The sequence below is a fragment of the Python bivittatus genome, unplaced genomic scaffold (assembly GCF_059951505.1).
Source record: "Python bivittatus isolate LINGU-HERP-01145 unplaced genomic scaffold, Pbiv_v1 ctg000350_np1212, whole genome shotgun sequence".
NCBI classification, from domain to species: domain Eukaryota; kingdom Metazoa; phylum Chordata; class Lepidosauria; order Squamata; family Pythonidae; genus Python; species Python bivittatus.
The window spans coordinates 5,601,720-5,625,967 of NW_028277074.1; the positions used below are offsets into that span (position 1 = coordinate 5,601,720).

General features: G+C 35.3%; 1 protein-coding gene across 7 annotated transcripts in view; it reads right to left on the reverse strand.

Moving 5' to 3' along the window:
- POU2F1 (POU class 2 homeobox 1) overlaps window positions 1-24,248 on the reverse strand; it is a 130,189-nt gene that overhangs the window by 61,005 nt on the left and 44,936 nt on the right. For all 7 annotated transcript variants that reach the window (XR_015796758.1, XM_088144535.1, XM_088144534.1 and 4 more), the window contains exon 2: window positions 5,253-5,321. Coding sequence is in view for 6 of the 7 variants with exons in the window: in XM_088144535.1 (XP_088000661.1) it covers window positions 5,253-5,313 (61 nt within the window). In the remaining variant the exon portion in view is untranslated. The remainder of the gene's footprint in view (window positions 1-5,252; window positions 5,322-24,248) is intronic.

The following is a 24,248-nucleotide window of genomic DNA, read 5'->3' on the forward strand; positions in this document are numbered from 1 at the left end:
GGCAGGCCTTTTCTGCTGTGGCGCCTGCGCTATGGAATCTTCTCCCCGCAAGGTGAGACTGGCCTCGTCATTGTTGAGCTTCCAGAGGTCCCTTAAGACTTGGTTATGTCAGAAGGCCTGGGGACCCCAGGGGATGGGGGAATTAGTGAGGTGGCTCACTTATTTTGAACTTCTTTTTATTCTCTGTTTTATTTTGTTTTATATATATATATGTATGTGTGTGTGTGTGTGTGTGTGTGTGTGTGTGTATGTATGTATGTATGTATGTGTATATATATATATATATATATATATATATATATATATTAATGTATTTTACTGTTTTTAGCTTTGTTGTATGCCACCCAGAATTGCCTGTGGTGAGTTGGGCAGCTATATAAACTGATTTAATAAATAAATAAATTACATATTTACTATTCTTTCTGTTTTAAAGATACTTATTAATAACTTATCTATTAGAACAGAATAATGCAATTAAAATTTTCCACCATAAAACTTAAAAATCCAACGAGATTAAGAATACAAATGTATAAAGTTCAACATGATAAAATACAAAGCAGGATCTAAGACAATTAGTAAATACAGAAGCTAAATTGCCAAAGGGACTATATTGAGAAAAAAGAAGTCTTAGTCTGAAACCAAACAAAAAGCAGAACAAGTGCCATGCAATTTCTCTGATCATCCAGAGAAACTGCATGGCACTTGAAATGCAGTCACTGCATATAGTGCAATCACTATTGAAATGCAGTCACTTCACTAGTGTAGTCACTATTGAAATGATTCATTCTTCATCTTCAGAATGACAGGCATTTGGGGAAGTTCTCAGCACATGAAGGACAGATATACTGTATGCAGAAGAAGAGTTTCATCAAATACTGGGGTCTCAAGTATTACACAGCATTTTAGAAATTAAATACAGCACAATGAATTCATAAGAGTTTGGGGAAATATAAAAGGAATGCTGAAATGAAAATGTAATGATCAGAACACATGTACTGTATAGCATTAGGGAAAATAAAAAAGCACCATCTTAGAAATATTAAGACAAAAACTAATAAGCTTAAAATGAGAGTAAATATTGTAAGAATAAAACGATCTAACATTGCCACTTACATTACAAACTAAAAAAGGGCTGCCTGCATAAGACGACCCATGAAGTTAAAAGGAATGAGGGGAAAAGGAAAAAGAAAGGACAAGAGGAAAGGGAAAGGCCAAAAATTCACTACTGCTGAGATTAAGCTGAAGTGGTGCTGGTTCTTCAAAATATAGAAAAATAACACCTGTATTTATCCCAAATTGTTTTTGTTCAGTTGTTAAGTCGTGTCCGACTCTTTGTGACCCCATGAACCATATCGCACCAGGCCTTCCTGTCCTTCACTGCCTCCCTGAGTTTGCTCAGTTTCATGCTCATTATCCCAAATTACACAGGACCAAATTAGGGGCTGCATGCAGCTCACCAGCATCTCATTTGTGGTCCCTAGATTCCTCCAGATGAGTGAAGCTAAAAATCTAGACTCTCTTTTTGCATTTTTGAGGCATTTTAAGAGGAACAATTGGTGGTTTAACCCTTGCAGATGCTTTGTACCCATTTTGTCCCATAGAACTCCTTAAGCTGCTTCTCAAATTGGTCAACAGCCCTGCCTACTTTTACAGTACGGCCCTCAACATGTCACACAAAACCTGGGGAATCTCTTCAGCCATCAGAAGTCACACAACCCTGATACAGGAGAAATACAACATGGAAACAGATCACAGAAGTGAGCGAGCATAGGTGTGAGATACCAATACGGCAAAATGACAAAAAACGCAAAAGATTCTAATGTTGGGTTTAAAATATATTATCATGCTTGAAAATTTTTCACCAAACTGATTCTTCCAAGCATGCAATAATTGGGTTTGCAAACAGGAATAAACATGTTTTTCAAATTACTTAAAGTTCCTCAAGGCTGAACATACAGGTAGTCCTCAGGTTACGACTGCAATTGGGACTAGGACTGTAGGCACTAAGTGATATGGTTGTAAAGCGTGACATCACATGACTGCATCACTTAGTGATGGCAATCCAGGCTGTCCTGGTTGTTATCATAGATGTGCGGGTCGTTAAGTGGGAAGTGGAAGGAATCCCAGGTAAGGAGCCGGGGGGGGTGCCACAGGGAGGTGGAGGAGGCCCTGGGAGTCCCGGCACAGTATGTAGATAATACTCAGCTGTACATCTCTGCCCCAGGTCAAACAGGAGATGCAGTGGAAGTCTCGTCCTTGTGCTTGGAGGCTGTGAGGGACTGCACAATAGGCTTAGCATGAATCCCAGCAAGATGGAGGTTTTGTTAGTTCAGAAGCCCTCTAATTCCAGAATTGCTCCATCATTAGCTCTGGTCAGGATGCACTTCCCCTGAAAGAACAGGTTTACAACTTGAGGGGTCCCCTTGGACTTTAAACTCCTGCTGGAATAGCAGGTGGAGGCCATGGCCAGGACAGCCTTTGCCCAGCTTCTGCTGGTGTCTCAGTTGTAGCCCTTCCTGGACCAGAGGCTCTGGCAATAGTTATTCATGCGCCTATCATCTCATGGTTGGATTACTACAGCTCATTCTTCATAGGGCAACCAAGGAGTCAGAAGCTATGATTGATACAAAATGTAGTTGCCAGCACTAAAATAGCACCAGTATTTGCAAGAGCTACAATGGTTGCTAGTTGGCCTCCAGGTCCCAAATGAAGGTCCCATTCACTCTCCATTAATACCTTTTTGCTTCTTATCAGCAAAAATCTGGGGGAGATGGGCAGCATATAAATTTAATAATAACAATTTAAAAAATCTTGATCCAAATAGATTTTGTCCATCCTGTTTGCTCTGGCCAAGACAGCAGACTGAGGATCCCTACTTCAAGATGCAACAGGGGAGATTATGTAAATAAGCCTTTGCAGTAACAGCTCCCTCACTTTGGACAGCTTCTCCCGAGGTTAGGATGGCCCTTAACTTGCTAGCATTATAAAAAGCAGCAAAGATGGTACTTTTTCAGTAAATGTTTGTTGTGGAAGAGGTAACAATTGAGGCAACTGCTGAAGGGGAATATTGATTTACTGTGGCTGCATAAAGTTTTATATTGATTTTTTGTTGTTGCTCTTTTGAGGTAAATTGCCTACAATTTTTGAAGTAAACAGTATACAAATTCATGTATAAATAAAAAAAAGCAAATAACGTATTTTATTTTCTGAATCAGTGAAACATTAAGTAATTAGTTTTAATGTTCTGATTTATAATTATGCTTCTGAAACAATAATGGTCTGTTGAGAGTCTAAGAAAAAATTCAGGAAATGGTTTGGAAACAACAACAATCTGCACATTTTTCAGTTATCTGGGGAAAAAAGCAGCCAGCTCACTGGTTCACAAGAACACCATTAAGATGAAAAACTATTTGCTCTAATAAACTATAAGATAAATTATTTTCTAAAGTGAAAGTAATCCAACTACTGAAATTACGGCAACTTTACCATTTCAATAAAACTTGATAAATCTATAGAAATCTACACAGATCAGTTATAAGAGCAACTGAAACATATTTGTAACTCAGCTGTGGTTAAATATTTATTTCATTCAGAAACAAAATTCAGTCATTGGTCCAAAAGGGTGTAAGAAGCAACAGAAATTTCACATATGCCCACTCTAAAAACTACTGTTAGTAGTGAGCAAGGCAGTGATGTGCTGGAGCCAGCTTACTAGAGCCAACTGTTAAATTTTGGGGAATTTTGTGAGTCAGTTAAGAGCAGAACCCAGCAGCTAAGCCTGGTTCACCAATCAGCTGTCTGGTGGCTTGTGGAAAGGTGGTGGCAATGGAACCTGCAGAGCTGGTTATTATATATTTATCAGCACACCACTGGAGCAAGGTATTTGTCAAAACTTGTATACTAGAGACTAAGCCCTTGCAAGGGCCCTCCTGGCCACTGCCACTAAGAAATTTACAGGATTTGACTAAAATTAGGATCAGAGAATAGGGTTTATGGATTTTATGAACCCTCACTCCAGTTCTCCCTTCCATAAACAGAACATTCCTAAACACACTGCATACAATGGACTCTGCTTTGGAATAATGTAATAATAGTAATACTAATACTAATACTAATGATACTACTACTACTACTACTACTACTACTAATATGCATGCTATTCCTGAATATAATTCAATGACCTCTTTTTCATTTTATTTATGATTTAATTAAAATGTTTACGATACTGGATCAAGCAGAAATGTTAGCTGCAGACAAAATTACTGAGCAATTTATAAAAAGAAACCATTTCTTCAGGGAATAACCAATCAATTCCCAGTGTATCATAAGAAAACTCCCCAGTTCATATAGTCTCCTTTCTCAATTTATATTGCTACAAACCTATGACGAGATTGTTTTTAGCTATTATTATGAAGGCTAGAAATCATTAAAAAATATTTTTTTAAAAAAACATTCCAAATGAGAAAAATCACCTCGTAGTAGAATTACTGTCAGATAAGAGAATGGTTGTTATCCAAACAAAAGCAAAATATTATGTATGTTTACAGTGTGAAGAAAAACTAGGAAATATAGAAAGGGTAAAGAAAAACAGATGGCAACTCAAAATAGCTGGAGATAACAGATGTGGACGAAAAATTAGAGTTCAATCCAAATTCTTGAAAGTTATTGATGAGATTGTTTCTTTATCAACTGATATTGCAAACATCATAACCTACCTTTACAGTGTCAATTAAAATGGTTATTTTACATGTCAAAGGACAGCTTCAAGAAAACAAAAAAAATTGGAATGCATTGTTGTCACTGTAAAAATACCAATGTAATGGGCTAAGATCATAAGTAGCTACAAAACTGAAATCCAGGTTTCACTATTTTTCTGCACCCTTCTGTTATTCTTTAGGCAATTCTTTCACTCATAACAGCAACACAAATATGCCAAGAAGTAAGTGTGCAGAGCAGCAGGTTGCCAACTTCACATTTTACATGTAACAAGTCTTTTACTGTGAAAAGAAAACCAGAAGGTATGTATTGGATAAATAAGAATCCTGAACAGGGGAACTAATAAGGTCAGCCCTTTGTATTTCAGGACAAAACAGCTATCTCTTATGATTATTAGTACACATTACATAGTAGTAGTGCATAGATGCCTTGCTCAACCTATTGCCAACACAGGAAAATAGGAAGCAAGTGACTATATTCACATAATGACTGTAATATCATTAAGAAATCTGATTCAAGTACTATATTATCCATACCTGTGTCCCCATCCCCGCTCTCCATTTTTACAGGTTTACTGGTTTCTGACGGAGTGTTCATTCTTGAGTCTGCATCAGAAACAAACAAACAAACAAACAAACAAACAAACAAAAGACAATGATTAGGAGAGAAAAATCCTACTGACTCTATCCTTCTGATTATGATAATCATGACATTTATTTATCAATCTATAGTGCATTCTACCATAATTGTCAGGTTTGCACCCAGAGTATATTAAAAGGAAACCAAGACATAAAAATCTCCATGTAACACTGCAGATTTTTAAATACTATTTACTCTTAAAAGGACTACTGGGATAAGAATAAGATGTTTCATAATTGTAATTAATTATTTCTGCAATAAATAAAATATTGGCTGAACAAGTAGAGTTGTACTGACATTTTATTTCATTGGCATTTCCTACTGAGTATGTTTTATTCAAAATTTGTTTTACTGAAATTCTTATACAACTTTCCAAAGTTGTTTAACTTTCCTTCTAGTTCTCCCAGTGCTAATCACCTTTCTTGTACTGATGCAGATACATCTTCTAGACAGTTGCCATGATATACGTAAGTTACCATTATGCAATTGTATCACTATACTAAGCTGAACATGATGACACATCATAGTGTTTTAGGAAATAATTCATTCTCTGACGCTGAAATCAGCCTTGAATTGTCACTGTGCAATGGTAATACAAAAATTACCATGTAATAGTAATACAATATTTATACGTTGTGCTGCTAGCAGGAGAGTAATATGTATTTATAGGAGTAAAAAAGAGGATTACAAGAAAATAAAACTGAATGGATGCGGACAGTACAATAGCACAAAAGATCTAAATAATAAAAACAAAATTGAACCCACTTCTGGTACTGTTATTCATGATTCCCTAGTTTTTTATTAACTTAATTTCATCACTTTCCAGTTATGAACAGTCTCCTTTCTGCAAGCGAACTGATTTATGTTGGAATGGTATGAAAGAATGGCATTGCTGCCAATAGATTTATTGTCTTTACAAAATACTATCCATTCTTCATCTTTTCCAGTTATGGCAAGTTTAGTGTTTTAATTACTGCAATCCAGGTAGATTTTTTTGAACATCATGAAAAACAAGGTCAACAAAAACACTCAACACCTCTTGTCTTTTGTACCTTTAGCAATGCACTAAATCTTCATGAACTTCAATTTTTCTGTGAAAGCTGATGGGGGGGTAAGGTGGGTACCCATTGGTGGGGGAATACCCCAGGTATGAGAAGCCCTATGCTTAATTCTGTTCCAATTTTCCCCCACACCTATTCACAGCCATTTTCTGGGGCAAAAAGAATAGCTGTCCACTTCTCAAAACAATGGGGCAATTCTCAGTCAAACTTGGAACCATAAGTAAGAGCAGAGCACAGGAATAATATCTGGATTTGAATGCCTGCTTGAATTGTTACTCTGCTTGAATGGAATTCTCCTATAATGGATTTTTACTAAAGTGAAAGCTCCCAATTGTGTCCATGAGTTATATATACTGTCAACATCAAATAGCCAAAAAATCTTGTAAAACAGATACCTGTGGATGTTCCCAGGCTTCTATAGAAGTTTACAGACAGAAACTAGAAACAGTTAACCACTAGGAAAGCACAGAGGCTGCCATTTTAGGATGACATATACTATTTATTTATAAGTAAAGACTGCATAAAAATTAAAGCAAAAATTGCCAGCAAGCCAAGCAGAATCAATTCCTCCAAATCTGTGAAACAAAATAATGCATACATTTTAATGATGCACAAACAATTCTTGAGAAGGTAATAAGTAATATGCAAATATTAACTTCTAGGCAAAGACAGTGTCATTTTCCAGAAGAGAAAAATGGGTTGGGAGAGAAAAACACAAGTAACTTGAGAAGTGAAGCTTCAGAAATCTGATTAAATTATATTCCACATTGTCGAAGTATTTTCTTTCCATTATACACATTATTTCAAATTCCAAACTTGAAAATGAGGATTCCATAGAGTTGTTTGTTTCAGTGCAGCATGAACCCCCCCCCCCCCGCCCTTGTCTGGGTACCTTCAGGTTTTCAGAAACAGACTTTTACAACTAAAACTTCAGTTTGGTTCCAACAGTAACATTCCATTGGCAAATTCCATTCTGCCACTAGAACATATTGTTAATACACCATACATCCCCCAAACCTTCTCCAAAGGTTGGGAAGCAATTTGGGGGCAAAACTGGGTTATGCATGCAAAATAATGGAAGGAAACATAGTAATGGGAAATCCTACTGCTCATGGAGAAATATGCTCATTTTCAATGTAGCCCTAAATTACTATGTTGTAGACAAATTAGCAGATTTCAGAATATAACCTTTTGCTCTTCTTTTAATAAAGCATAGGAAAAATGCATGTTGAAAATAAAAAGCATATTTTTCTCCAGTTAAGCTTCAGTCAGAGCATGTGGAAGTTGGGCGGGTATAATAAAACTTAAATAAATAGATGATTGCAAAGCTTGGGGTAGCACTCTTAGTGTGAAAATGCCATGTTCTAAATAGGGAGTTCAAGGAAATATGTATTTGTTACATCCTACTTTCGAAAGACATTTTTATCATTCTCTTCTTTGAAACACAAGCAATTATTTCAGCAGTTATTGCTTCACCAATAATACACAAACTTTCCCCTTGCATCATGCATGCAGTTATCTGCATAATATGGAATAGAGTCAGATCATACAGAAACACTCAGTATGCAAAATCTTGCCAAAAATGATGATAAAGTACTGCTCACTGTGAAGCAAATATATTCATATAAAAGATCACCTTCCTAATTATTACACGTTGGGCTAATTAAGTAATAAAAAAAAAATCATTTTATTTATTTATATATAAATTAATAATTAATATATATACATATAATTTATATTTATATATAAATAACTACTTTCTGAATATTTGCAGTATAAATCTAAAGGAAAAAACATGCAGTATGCCTTATTTAAAAGGAATCAATGTGTAAACATTATTTTTCTATCTCCACCAATTATAAATACATTTGTACAATAGAATATTCTGTTTACTCTGAAAGTCAAAATGAATTTATTAGATTGCATCAAATTATTAAAATGTATTTGAAACAGATAATACAATAGTATTATATCCCAGAAAGATTTCAATATAATGGGTTCACTGTAGAAGCATGTTTAATGTGACGTATTTACCACAGATAATCCCTTATGCCTTATTACAGACTGCTATGATGAATTTACAACCACATGATACAGTGACAGAAAGTAGCTCAAGAGGACTTCAAAAGCAAACAGAACCTCCAGGAACTGCTTGTGAACTCCCAACATATCCTGCTCACCAATATAGTGAACAAAATTCAGGAAAAATTGGAATTCTGCTATAACCAGCAAGGAAAGTTCTATTTAAAGGTGAATGCAAAAGCACTAACCAAATGCAATTTTAAATGCAAGGTATGGCTATAAGGCACCACAATTCAGCTAGCAGATGGTAGAACAAGTTCACATTTTTAACTATGTCCTTCCTCTTTTTGTCTTTCATAAACAGCAGCAAATTTAATGTGTTATGATGGCTCTAAAACAGTTCTGTATTCTAAAGTATGCATATTAAAAAGAAGCAAGGACTGAAAATAACAGGTGCAGTTCTGAAGGCATATGCTAATGACCTTCTAGATTCATTCTTAGTAGTATTCTGACAGATCTCCAATGCTCCAAAGTTAGCCAACCACATAATCACTAACATTTCAAAACAAATAGGAAATGGGATGGGGGGAATGGTTCTCCTAACACTGAAATCTATATGGACAGCTAATATTCATTCATATTCTCAGATACAGTTGTACCATTAATTCATCAGATTCCCAAAATTTAGAAAAGGCCAGATGAAAATCCCTTGAATAGACTGTAGCACAAATCATATTGAAAAGTGAATCCAGATATGACAAGAAGGATCAGGTATCCTAAAACAAATATTCTAGAAACAGTTCAATCTGTGCTGTTTTTATTTAAAGGTAGCTAAATCCTTTTTCATAAATTTAAAAATGCTAAATATTAAAAGTCCTGAAGGTAGAAAAGTCTATTCATTAATTTTAAAAACATATTTTAAAGAAAATTAAAACATTTATTTTTAAATGAAATTAAACTAGGAGGTAATGTTAGTAGCCATACAATGGTATCAAAAGCAGTGGCTGCTAGGATTATTTGCTTGCCTTAAACAGTGATGTATAATTTCAGTTCAGACACACACACACACACACACACAATAATCATATAAGATGAATTAATGAAGCTACAATGGATAGCACTCCTTTTCCTAACTCCCTAGGAAATAGGGAGTTTAAGGAGAAATACACAGGAAAGCAAGTTCCTATCTATCTCAAAAGGCAAATGCTTTAAAAATTAAAATTCTGTAAGCTTCCATTCTTGATGTTCATGAGGAACTCCATTTCTCCAATGCTGAAGAGTAAGATTCTCTAGAATAAAGAAAAATGAAGAATGGAGAAGGTGTTTGCCACTGAATCACTGACAGCTCTCAACATTTCAAATGCTTCTCCCAGTCCTGCATATGCGATTAAGCCTGTATGCATAGTCATTTTTAACAACCACTATTTCCATATTACATGCTTGCAAGAAGTCAGTGGAACCGATACCCACCTAGAACATAGTCGCTGCAGTCCAGCATTGCTGTGCAATCCTCGGTAGATTTAGATAGTCCAAGGAAAGAGGTAAAATACTTTCTAAAATAAAGGCATACACTACTACTCTTAAAAGAAGAAAGGGGGGCAGGAGTAGGAAAAAGTACAACTTCAGTTACACCATAGCAATCTTCAACTGAACAGAGAAACTTCAGTTGCTCTGTGGAGTTTTAGTCTCTCCTACTAGCTGTGTCTGACATTGTCAAGGCGACTGAAGCATGAAAAGTTCCCCTTTTTTAATAAAATAGAAACAAAGATTGCAGCTGGCAGTTTCCATAATGAAGCTTAATCAGTATGCGCCTGATTAGGGCCTTATGCAAATCTCCCCTCGTTAGCACAGCAGCCAGCACTTTGAAGTCCATGAACAATTCATTTGCAGAGTACACTGAAAGCGCTCCCTGCATAATTTAAATCATGATATAAATATTTATCAGCTCATTTACATATTAATTGGCAGTGCATGAAGGGAAAAATTATCTTCCAAGTGCCAGCATAATAATTAGGGAACAAAATGAAATTTCTTCCAATAGCTTTGCTTCTCAGACCTAACTTGAGCACAGTACCATGGAGAAATAGGGAGGGGAAAGAGGTAAGAACAACATTCTCTTAAAATGCCACTGAAATGACACATACAAATTAAAAACAACCCCACAGACTTGAGCATTTTTAATCTTATTCCTGCTAGCAACAATTAGTTTTGTAATAAAAGAGGTTTGGAAAAGCTTTCTTCACAATCTAAATAATCCCCCCGCCCCCATTAGCAAGTTAGGAGCTGAACATAGATCTACCTAACTATAACCTGCACGTTTATGTGATATTTTCCAAATGAGTCCTACAAAAGAAAAAAATCCTGCAGAGAGCAACACAACTCTAGATACTTCTGTTAGCTGCTTTGTAAAAGTAGCCAACACTGACAGATAGGACAAGCAATATATATTTTTCTCGTTCCCCAAGGTGCCTTAAATGCTGTTGCCTAAAAGTACTAACTTATTTGCTTAAGCAAAAATTTAATTATATTCCTAAGAGGTTCAGTTTTATGTTAAAATACACGTTGAAAAGTGATCTATATGTGAAAACCACACTTTGAAAAACTGGCTTACAGATTAAGAAAAAGACATCTATATAATGACAGTGGTTGAATTATTAGAAAACAAAGAACTACATAAATGGGCTTCCGAAGATGTCCGCTTACTCTATTCTTCTATGCCCCTGCAAAATGTGCTTTGGATCAGATTTGAAGGAAATGGGAAATCTGTAGGAAGAGAAAGGGATCTGTTCCACCACTTGTTTTGATCAGTATTAGATACAACCTATTAGCTTAATTGGATTTGTCCATAATCCACCATTTAGTCACCTTTTAATAATAAAGAGAGCTATTAACTACTGGATAGAGTTTTGTTTTGTTTTGATATAAAGGAAAATAACATTTTCAAGCAAGTTTTTTTATGTTCATAATAGTAAGGAGTTTTGTGCAAACCATGATAAGCAATAATTTCATCTAAAAATTAAGTTCTGGCATTTTATTGATTCATTTCAACCAGAAACCTGCAGCCAAATAACTAACTGATTAATTCAAACCTACCCAAAATTCAGTATGTATTAATGTATTTGCACAGACAATAATTGTATCTTCACCATACTAGTTCCTTAGGGTTGCCAGTAATTATATGAAATAAAAAAAGTCATAGCTAACAGAATCTTGCAACTTACGGAATACACAGCAATCCTGTGAGAATCTAGACTCAAAATGCTTTGGTTCTGTAAGTTATCATCCAGGCATACAAACTACTGGAGCTACAGTATTTACTTAATTAAACAGGAAAATCTTTTTAAAATGATATAACGTTTTTCAATCAAAATAAAATGACTGGAATGCCACCTTAGGTAAAGCATTATATCTTTAATTTTTTTAAAGAAATAAAATAAATCAGGAATGTATTTCCCAAGATTGTGCTTGTTTCAACTTATCGCCACCAGAAAATGAAGCTTTTTATTCATATATGTCTATGCGCATTTAATCAATTTAAAGTCAATTAATTTTTTTTTTTAAACAGGACATTAGTTTGGTTCTCTTTATATTTAATTTTAGTCCCAGTTTTTACAGTGCAGTCCTTGACTCTTATTACTAAAGCTTGCAGAACCTTTGCATTTTCGGCTATCAGGGTAGCGTCATCACATAGTGTAGGTTATTGATTTTTCTTCCTCAATTTTAAAACCATGCTCCTCTTCTTCAAATCCATCTTCCATTAATATATATTCAGCATATAGGTTGAATAAATAAGGGGACAGTATACTGCCTTGTCTCACTCCTTTGCCAACCTGGAACCTGTTTCACCATGTTCTATCTGCACTGTGGCTTCCTAACCTGTATATAAGTTTCTCAGGAGGACAATGTGATGTTCTGGAATTCCCATTTTTCTGAGCACATTCTACAGCTTGACATGGTTGACACAATCAAGGGCCTTTCTATAATCAATGAAGGACATAGTGACTTCTTTTTGGTATTCTTTGGCTTTCTCAATTATCCAGTGGGCATCAGCAATAATGCCTTGTGTTTCTAGGCCTTTTCTAAAGCTACCTTGAACAACTGGCATCTCTTTTTCCATGTAGGGCTCTAATCTGCATTGGATGACCTTAAACATTATTTTGATAGCATGTGAAATTAAGGATATTGTACAATAGTTTGCAAACTCTGTTACATCTCCTTTTTTTGGTATTGGAATGTAGAATGATCTCTTCCAATCTATTGGCCACTGTGCTGTTTTCCAGATTTGCTGGCATAGTTTGGTTAGAACCTTTACTGATTCTTCTTCTGTTGCTTGCCATATTTCAGTGGGTTCATCAGTTCCACTACATCAGTTCCTGTAGCCTTCTGACTTGGTAATGACTGGAGCACTGATCTAACGTCATCTTCTACCAGAGGCTCTTGTAAGTAGGAAATATCTTCTAAGGTATCTTGGATGTTGACATCTCTACTATACAGTATTTTTTTCCAACTTTATATGAGATTTTTATCCAGTTCTACTTTCTTCATATCCCATTGTTTTTCTTAGACCCTTTCTTGTTTATAAGTCTACTGAACCACCCTTCCTTTCACCAAGATCTGTATCTATCACTGTATTAGGTTCTTGCTTTCTAGTCAGTACTTAATACATCCTTTCTTCAACTACTTTGTCACTTGACATTTTTGCCTTTGGGGATTCTTTCTCCAGCTAGCTTAACTTGTTCTTAAGTTGTGAAATTTATATACTAGTTAAACAGATAAGTTTAGGTAAGTCCTCTTTTCAGCATTTTTAAAAACTGCAAAATATCTTCTCTCTTCTCCAAATAACTGGAACATTGATATGACTTCTGTACTTTCATACTTGCACTTTCAGAGAGTGATAACTTCACTGCTACAGTGGTGCTTAAAAGTTTGTGAACCCTTTTGAATTTTCAATATTTCTGCAAAAATGTGACCTAAAATGTGATCTATTTTCCACACAAGTCTTAAAACTAGATAAAGAGAACCCAATTAATAAATGAGTCAAAAACATTACACTTGTCCATTTATTTATTGAAGAAAATGATTCAAAGCTATATATTGTGTGTGGCAAAAGTATGTGAATCTTTGCTTTCACTAACTGGTGTGCCCCCCCACGGTAGCAATAATTGCAACTAAACATTTCAGCTAACTGCTGATCAGTCTTACACATCAGCTTGGAGGAATTTTAGTCTGTTCCTCCTTACCAAATAGCTTATCTCGGGAATGGTGGTGGGCTTCCTTGTTATCAACTGCCTGCTTCAGGTCCTTCCACAACATTTTTATAGGATTAAGGTCAGGACTTTGACTTGGCCATTTTAAAATATTAACTTTCTTCTGCTTTAACCATTCTTTGGTTGTATGACATGTGTTTTGGGTTGTTGTCTTGCTACATAATCCACTTTCTCTTGAGCTTCAGTTCGCAGAGAGATACCCTGACATTTTCCCGTAGAATTTGCTGGTACAATTCAGAATGTATAATTCCATCAGTGATGGTGAGCTGTCCTGGTCCAGAGGCAGTAAAACAGGCCCAAACCATGATACTGCCACCATCATGTTTCCCAGATTGGATATGGTTATGTTGGAATGCAATGTTTGCCTTTCACCAAACATAATGCTTTTCATTCAAATCTTGGTCTCATCTATCCACAGAATATTCTTCCAATAGCCTTCTGGCTTATCCACATGGTCTTCCGCAAACTGTAGAAGGGTAGCAATGTTATTTTTGAAGAGTAGTGGCTTTCTCCTTGCAACCCTGCCATGTACACTATTGATCAGTGTTCTGATGGTGAGTAGTGGCTTTTTCCTTGTAATCCTGCCATGCACGCTATTGTAGTTCAGCCTTCTCCTGACTGTGATCTCATGAACAATGAATTGGCCAATGCAAGAGAGGCCTTTAGTTCCTTAGACGTTACCCTGGGGTTCTTTGAGATTTCCTGGAGTATTACATGCCTAGTTCTTGGTGTGATCTTGGTTGGTCAACTGCTTGTGGGGAAGGTAACAATAGTGTTGATTTGCCTCCATTTGTACACAATCTGCCTGACAGTGAACTGGTGGAGTCCAAACTCTTTGGAAATAGTTTTGTAACCTTTTCCAGCCTGGTGAGCATCAACAACTGTTTTTTGGAGATCCTCAGAAATCTCATTTGTTTGAGCCATGACACACTTCCACATATTTGCAATGTGAAGATCAGACTTTGATTGTGAATACCCAGGATTCTGTTCTTTAAATAAGGCAAGACCTCTCACACTCACACCTGATTATCAATGGCTGCAACTTTGAGGACCAGTCATAAGCCCCCCTTGTTCAGCGCAGTTGTAACTTTGAACAGTCACTGAATGAGGGTCGTAACTCGAGGACTATCTGCAAATAAATGAACAAGTATAATGTTTTTTAGTCATTTGTTTAATTGGGTTCTTTTTACCTAGTTTTAGGACTTATGTGGAGAAAAGATCACATTTTAGGTCCTATTTATGCAGAAACACTGAAAATTCAAAAGATTTCACAAACTTTTAAGCACCACAATATATAATATACATGAAATACATTACTTGTAATTCAAACCATTTATCTTACCATTTGTTTTTAAAAATGTATTTTCCAGCTACTTTTAACCTGGTATCTCCACTTTTGATTTCCAACAGTTCTATTTCTTTCTTCAAACATAAACATTTCTTAATTCAAAAGTCTTTGCTTTGGGACAAAGTCTAACAGCTTGGGAGCTAGATATCAAAAAGATATAATTTCTGAAACTAATTCAGGATATGGGTAATTTGATGTCAGATATTCCACTGTTCAAAATATTTGTATTTAATTTCCATATGCAAATATCCTTTATAAAAGGGTGGGGGAAAGAAATAATCATGAAACATCAATTACGCCAGCATATCTCAATATTTTAGCCATTCTCCACAAGCAATTAACCGTATTATTGTAAAAGGCTTTATACAGGTTTGCAAAGTCTTGATGCCGTTTAAATGATTAGTTGCAGCAGTTAATTTAAAAACTTGATACCATCTTGAAAAGGATATTAGGTGCTTTATGCTCCATTTCTTATTTTCTTTCAGCAACTCTCTTTTATTTTCCTTTAAGAGCTTACTTGCTATTCAGGGTTACTTAGTAGCAAATCATTTAACAAAGGCTCACAGAGCCTTGGTTATCTCAGATGTTTTGTTTTCTTCTTCTTTCCTACTCCAGTTGTACAGTGCATCATTCCTGCAGCAATTTTATCCTACACTTTCCATTGTTCCATTTTCCACAGTTTGCCAGCAACTAATCAAAAGCAGACTCTTATGGGGTGCAAAGCAGAGAGACAACTTAAAGGTATTTAGCATCTAGTATATCAAGGGCAGTTGGGACCTGCTTAAATCTGTATCATGAAGTAATCTGTGCTTTGGAATATTGTAACCATTTGGGAAATTGTTTTGTTTGTAATTTTTAACTCTTATCCCAATTGTGTTTTAATCTATTCTGTGCTAACAAATTAGATAAAATATTAAGCATTTATTTTCAATAACTGGACACAATGAATCAGGCAATTCTGCAGCGAAACTGAAAGTGCCCCCACCAGTCTGAGTTCCAGTAACTTTGAAGGGAAAGGAAAAACTGGGGTGGGAGGGCGTGTTTAATGGTGGTGGTGGAGTTGCAATCTGAGTTCACTTACTTCAAATAAGTCCTACTAAATTCAAAACAAAGATTTATAAAGAAGAATAAATGGCCATGTTCCTCTCTAATCATGTTACCACTAACATACCATCTCTCACCACCCACACTTTGGCGACTGAAAAACCCAAAGCAACATATCCCTTCAGATTCTTTCTTTTATAAAAAGCTCACCAACAAGCAATGCAAAAGTAGAGTTGTGAAGCTCAAGGGGAAACAAAGAAACTAAGAATCCTGCAGCTAACTAATGAACATTAATTCCCATATTGGTCAGCCATGGAAAACTCATAAGAACATAAATGCAACTCTCTTACTTTTATTTTTTGTTATTAGTATTGAAAAGCATATTCAGGCTTCCATACAGTGGACTTCAGAGTTACAGGTGCATTTAAATACAGATTTAATACACATATGGAATTATGACTCTTTCTCCCAAAATAGTATGTTAAATTGAAATTTTATTGTATTGACATAATATATAGCCCCCAGGATTATTAGCTGTCCATAGCTTTAGTTACTTACTTAGATACCATGAAGTTGGGTCAAATGTATCAGCAACAATTGCCCTGCATTCTGACCTGTCCCTGGTACAAACTGCAGCTCTTCTAGGAACATCTCAGTAAAGTTCTTGATTTTGTCCATCCATCTTATCCATTGTCTTCCCTTCTTTCAACTTGCCAGTAATTTTTTCTAGTCAGCCTCTTCTTATATAATAGGCCCAAGGCATATGGGTTGCCACTTGCTAATCACTGCCTCAAAGGAGTAGTCAGTTTTTATTTTTTCCAGGTCTGTTTAACTGATGCCGCAGTCCATATTAGTCTTATTTACCATCTCTGAATCACAAGGATCCATCTTCTCTTCCTCGTTCTTTCTCAATGTTCAGCTTTTATAGCTATATATTATCACTAGGAAAACATTAATTTTTCTGATTTTTGATGTCATTGAAATATCCTTATCCTTCATGATTATGTCTAAGTTTGCTAGTATCTTCCTCCCTAAGATTAATCACCTCTTTATTTCTCTAGCACACTGTCCATCTTTATGTATTCTTGAACTTAAGAAAACAAAACTATCTACCAATTTCACAGTCAAGTATGAATTATTTAAACATGCTGGTTATTGTTATTTTGTCTTTTTATTTAATATTAACCTCATTTTTTCACTTTCTATTTTTGTCAACAAAGAGTAGAATTCATCTCATATAATCAGTATTTTCTTCAGTTCCTCAGAATCTTTGTGTGAAAACTTGGACAGGTATAACTGCCCAACATTCTCTGTCAAAGTATAGTTACAAATAATTCATTCTGCTATTCTGTAATATTCTCATCCTTCTTTGGTACTTGAACTTCTTTGGTTACTTTTCTCTAACTAGAGTGGGCATTCAAGCTGAACTTGCTTTATGATTTGAGTAATCCATACTTTTAAAAAAAATACTTAAACTTCCTTATCATCCATGAACTTTCTCTTTATTAATGCTTTTTGCTTTTAGAAGGCTTTTTTAATTGCTAGAGCTCTTTTGGCAAGCATTTACACACAAATTAATTATATCTGCCTTCTCCCCTAATCATATTAAACAAAACTGTTGTAATAGATATATTTGTATACCTCACAAGAGGAAGTAGAATCAAATGATATTCTGTATACAATGTATAACTGTCTAATATCAATTCAATAAAATTGAAGTGAATATATTTACTTCAAAAGTGTTTGTAGATTTATTTATTTATGTTTAGGGCATACCAACATATATTTCAAACATATATTCAGAGAATATATATATTCAAATATATTCTCAAACATATATATTCAGAGAATTTGAAGAAGTCAGTATCTACTAACTACATACATACGTATGTTACAGCTATTCCCTTTTGAGATAAGCAACATTATGCAAAATGTAGAATAGCTGTAAGAAATAGCAAGCCAAAGAAATTAATGACATTAGATAAGAAAAGGAAATCTAGCTAAATCTGATTTATACCAACACCATTCATTGTACCTTTCCATACCTTTCTATCCTTGTGAACCACCTTTGCTTCTACAACATCCATACATTGCTTAACATATTGCCCTTTTGTTTTTTAAATCTCACCTCTCTTTTTCAGGATCTCAACAACACCATCCTACAATTTTCTCAGTCTTTCCATTCTTAGCCCATTCAACTCTTCCTACAATAGATTTGTTTTGCAATTCAATTCTTATTCACCCTATGCAACAAATAACCTCAAAATTCTTTCATACTGGCCACTCACTTTTGTATTCAATCCACATTCATTCACACTCCTTTATTCTTGACCCTACCTCTTCTTGTTTTACCACACACATTTCTTAAGTACCTCATTCCTATTGCATTCAATTTATTTTTATGCTTCTCCTGGCAAATCCAACTTTCACGTTCATATATCAAAATAGGCAGAAGCACATTCTTATTCATAGCCATTTTTTACTTCTTTTGACATTTGTTCCTCACAACAAACCACATGCTACCCACTTTAATACCAGTATTGGTATATTTTAAAATTTCTCCATCCCTTTTTGCATCTTTACTAAACATGCTACCAACATAGAAATTCATCTATTTGCTCTAGTTTTTGTAGCTTATTCATAAGGTGAAATCTTGATTTACATCATTCATGTCAAGTTACATACTTTGCATGACATCATCCAAGAAATGACTTAAAATTGCTGCAGTGATACAATCTTTAATTTACCAGATTTGTATTAATAACCCATCCTCACAATTAAACTGTTAAAATGAGGTTTCACTGATATTTGTAACTGTTTACAGTTTTGTTGACTTTCTCTGTCAAACAATTATCTTGGTCCTTGATACATTAATTTTCAGATTCATGTTCCTTATCATATCATACTATCTACCATTTGTTGCAAATCATTCGATTTCTTGGCCAACAATACAGCATTATCTGCATACTAAAGTCCACAAATGTTCATGGCTCCAGCCAAAGCACCACTCCCATAAGCATTCTTTATATCTTTTCCCATAAAAATATTAAACAACCAAGGGGACATCACACATTCTTATCTTACTTTCTCCTCAATACTGAATCATTCACCAAACATTCCATTTATTGGCACCACATTCATCTTATCACATTCAGCAATTAACCTTTATATTCATGCAAAACATTCCATAATTCAGAATTATTTACTTTTATCATATACTTTCTCTAAATTGATAAATGTATAATAAACTTCCTTTCTCAAATTCATACATTTTTCAACAAATCTGATAATCATAAAAATCTTGTCTGCATACTCCCTATGGAGCATGAGCCATGAGGCATTCCTCAAATTTTGGTCACTGTTATCATATTTGTTAGTTCAGATGACACAACCATTCCTAGGCAAACCATATCTGTATTTCTCCAGTTAAACCATCTACACTCAAGCCTTACCATTTTTCACCATTCTCACAGCATTGATGGCTTCATTTTCATTCATTTTTCTTAGATGCAAACTTTTAAATATTTGTTTCAATTCCACTCTGACACATCACTATCATTCCCATATCAATATCAAAAATATTCCTTCCAGGACTTTTTCAATTTAGTTTCATCCCACATTTTCATCACTTCTATTTTTAATTCTATTCATCCTATTGGAGGGTCCTTGTCATTCATTTCTAAATAATTGGTTAATTCCATTAAAATTGTTCTGAATTTTTCTTCTTCTTAATTATAATAGTTCCTTGCTCTCTCTGATTGTTCCTTACGGCTCTACATTATTCAATATTTTTAATGTATTTATATCAGCTGCAATCAAGTGACTCTTGGTGGTTTACAGCGATTACAAGGATTTAAATAAAGTTTTCATAAGAATAAAAATATATAAAATTCTAAAAGCATCATAAAAACAATCATGGATGTGCTATCACTTACCTTAGGACCTCCAGAACGGTATCTCTCTCTCATCCTCATTTTTTGCAGCAATGACTGTCCCTGTATGCACTTTTTCTCTTATCATTCCACCAAACACCCTTTTCCATACCTCTCATTAATGTTACTCTACACACTTCTCTGGGACTCTGTAATACAATTAGTTTTCTTTCACATCCTTTTTCATTATGGTCACCTTCCATTCATTTTTTCAGGAGATTAATCTACTAATACTTTTTAATATAAGAGTCATCCTCTCCCAACACCTAGTCATTTATTTTCACTCTATTTCTGGGCTTATCAAATTGTGGGTCATAACTGCCTAGGAGTCACAAGCAAATCTGAGTAGCATTTCAGTTCTTCCTACTCTGCCTGGATGCCAGTGGCCTTTGTCAAGCTCCTGGCAGACCTTGCACAAGAATGTTTCTTTGATGGCCTTTATGCTCACAACAGTGGCATTTGAAACAGACCCAGTTCATTCCTGAATGCTACCAAAGGCTACCTGGGCAGGCTTTATAGCTTCATGTCACAAGGCATCATACTCCTGCAAGTAGTAGAAAAGAAGAACTGTCTGAGATGGGCAACAGGCTCAGTACCAAGAACAGCATGATGACCCCCAGGAAGAAACCTGGGAAGAGCTGTTCTTAGAAGAATGAAAAGGTGAGACTATGCAAGAGTATCTAGATCTTGGATGAGACCACCTTGCACAACTTTCAGAAGATGATTGAGGCTGTTGCAAGAATCACTGTTGTAAGCAGAAAGGCCATCAAAGGAGAACCCCAGTGCCAACGAGTTCTAACAGAGATACAGTTTTGGGTGTGGAAGACTGGCTTGCATACACACAACTGGATCACTGATAGACCACAGTCCTGGTCTCTATGGAGAATCCAAGAACTGGCTTATTGAAGCAGAGTAGGAACCCTATCTGAGAGTAGGAGCCTTGTCAGAGCATGATTTGAAAGTTTTGTTTGGGAAAGGGACACAGATTCATTTATTATTTTAGATACTTGCAACACTACAGATTTTGAGAAGCCCTGATCCAGTTTCTTTCGCTGCTCTCCTTTTCTTCATATATATTTTTTCCCAAGTTCCACTCTAGATACTAGTAAAATAATGGTCTGTCCCACATTCAGCATCACTCATCTCTCTTGCATCGTTCATTAATTATATCAATCTTTCACCATAATCAAATCAATCAAGCTTTTAGATTCATTCCTTTGTTGGGTGCACATATGAATGGACTTATGCTTAAAACGTTTATCAAAACAGAGACCCTTTTTAAGCAGATACTCATCAAGCAGCCATTATTCTCATTCATTCTTGGATCTCCAAATAACCCAATAATTCTTTCTGTACTCTTATTTCACCAATCTATTCCTTCACCTAACACAATATATTTCTTTTCTTCTAGACTGCATTTATTCAGAACAATGCAGTTTTCCTCCAAACTCATCTCTGGTCCTTCCATTATCATAATTCATTGGAGCATAATGTGCAACTACCACCAACTTACAGAGTTCTATTTTCATATGCATCCACATCTAGCAACCTAGATGATACCAGTTCATATTTTCCAACACACATTTTATCCCTTTCATTCAAAACTACAGGTTTATTTCTCTGTATCCATCACTATACAACTAAAAGGAAAATTACAGTGGAACCAAATACTTAAAAACAAGTTATGGGATCTCTATTGCTAGTTACATTCAAACAGAAGTTACTTTAAATTGGTTCCTGTAACAAATAGAGGATTAAACATGATCTTAAATGCCCCATTCCAGACGTGCAAAATTAATTGATCTGAGAACATAATGTTCCAGAGAACTAGAGGATGTTCCATTTCTCTCTGCGCTGCACACACCAAACTTCTTCCTGGGTCATGAGGTTCCGGTAGCAGCCCCAGTTTCCAGAAATAAATTATCTGAATCAGAAGCAGTTTGAATGGTCTCGAAATGGTCCATACCCAAACCACCTGTTTTGTCCCAAACACCATATTTGGAACACCTTGAACCAGGTCTGGTTCAGAGGATTTACTTCTAGAAAATGCCAAACCATCCTTACAACACAGTGGTCCAGAATGAGAGTTCTCAGATTAACAAGTTTTGTACATCTCTAATCCCTTCCAACTCTTGGGTTCTGTTCCTGACCTGTTAAGTCCAGTTTTGGTAACATACCCAAATAGGATGAAGTTGAATGCTTATCTTTTTTTAATGTCTAGTCCATTCTTCTCTAGCATATCCTACTCTTTTGCCTATTTTATGGATGTCCTTTTGCATTGCATTGCTGTTGTCTCAAGTAGATCCTTTTGCCTTGTTTTGCCCTCTTCTCAATCTTCTATTCATTATGAATTATGCATATACTACACTTAAATTAAACAAAATGGGTATTTGAAATCCAAAGGAAGATCCAAGTAAGTTCCCCAAATTGCTTCAAAAGACTTGAGAGCTTTTGCACATATGAGAGTAATCTACAGGAAAGAGAGAAGCTTGCTGAAAAATAACCCCTTTCTACTGAAAGATGCCTATTAGAATAATGTTAGCAATCGGATACCATCATTCAAAGTTGTTCTTTTATCATTTGGTTTGAAAAATTGCAGAAGAGGAGAAAGAAGCTGAATACTATTATTTAGCTTCATGCGTAAGATGCTAATCAGTCATAGACAATATCAAGAATGCCCTGTACTTTCCATATGAACTCTATATTGTACATAAACAGAATTTCTAGCAAACCATCTTTATTTCCACAGCATTACCCAATACAATTCTTTAATTACATTTTTTTCCTTGATGTTTCCTCTCCTCCTCACTATTGAGAGGATATGGTTGTCATACCCCAACTTCCCCAAGCCAGAAGAATAATTTGCATATTATGCAAAACAGCTGTGCTAATCATGCAAATGAGATATGCTAAATTAGCATGCCTAGTTTCTATAATTCCCATCTGGCACTTCAACTTCAGTTTTACCAAATTCTGGAAACAGCAAGAATAGCTGTAATATCAGTCTTACTTGACCATTCCACAGCTGTCAAAAATAAGTATCTTTTTTTTCAGTGATCCTGCTGCTCGTTTCCAAGGTCACAGCAATTGTGGAAAATAAGGTTGTTGTTTTACCTTTCTGACCCTGCTACAATAGTGTAGAGGCAGCATTTTACCAATGGCTAATCTCTACTTTTTAAATCAATATTAAAGCTTAATTTGGGATTAGCAAGCACACTTTTCCAACCTGGTTTCTTTACAAATGTTTTGATTTACAACTCCCTTCATCTCAGCTAATCAGGCTGATTGGTTGAGTGAACAATATCCTGTTTTAAGAGGAAGACTGGGATTTATTTAGAAGCTATTAGCATCATACTTACAAAACTTTGGAACTAATTTAGTTAGTTCACATGCTAGCCTGTTTCTGCATTATCAAACACAGTAGAGGAGGCATGTAAAACATGGCTTCTGGAATTCTTTCCAATTTCTTAATAAGAGCTTTGCTCTGGGTCACATGACTAGGAAAGACGTGGGGGGATTAGAATGGAGGAGTCAGGAGCTGCCCAACTCCTCACTTGCCTTCTGTTAGAAGTATACACAATAGTTGACACAAGTCAGTTTTTATCAAATTCATATAACATAGCAAGTGGTCATGGATCTAGGAATTGGTAACTGTGAACTAAATAGCAAAGTGTAAATGGAAATCTGAAACACTACATATAGATGGCAGAAAAAGTAATGCAGTTTTCTAAATTAAAATAAGCATTATCATACTGGTCTCTGAATGGCACAAACATTAATCCTGATTGTCAGCCTTCACTGTATTATCATTTTAATCTTATCAGCAGTGTACAGGGAAGGTAACAGTTGTGAAAATTATACAGCAATTTACAGTATTCTATAAAACTGCCAAATCATAATTTTGCATTAAAATGAAGGAAATAAAATTATATAGATACAAAAGAGTCAATAAATATATACTTTAGTATATGTTTTAGGATTTTACTTGAGAAGCAATTTCAGTAGACTTCTTTTCAACAGTACTCAATGACAGCAATATTAAAAACAGAACAAGTGCTAAAAACGAAAGTATACACCAAACAGTTGAATAATAAGAAAATCCGAGAAGTGCTCCCATATGTAGTTGGTATCTATGTTGCTTAAAAGGAGAACTCTTAACAACCTATCTAAGCAGGTATTTCTCTTGAATGACCTGAAGGTCTAATCTAAGTGCCTGCAA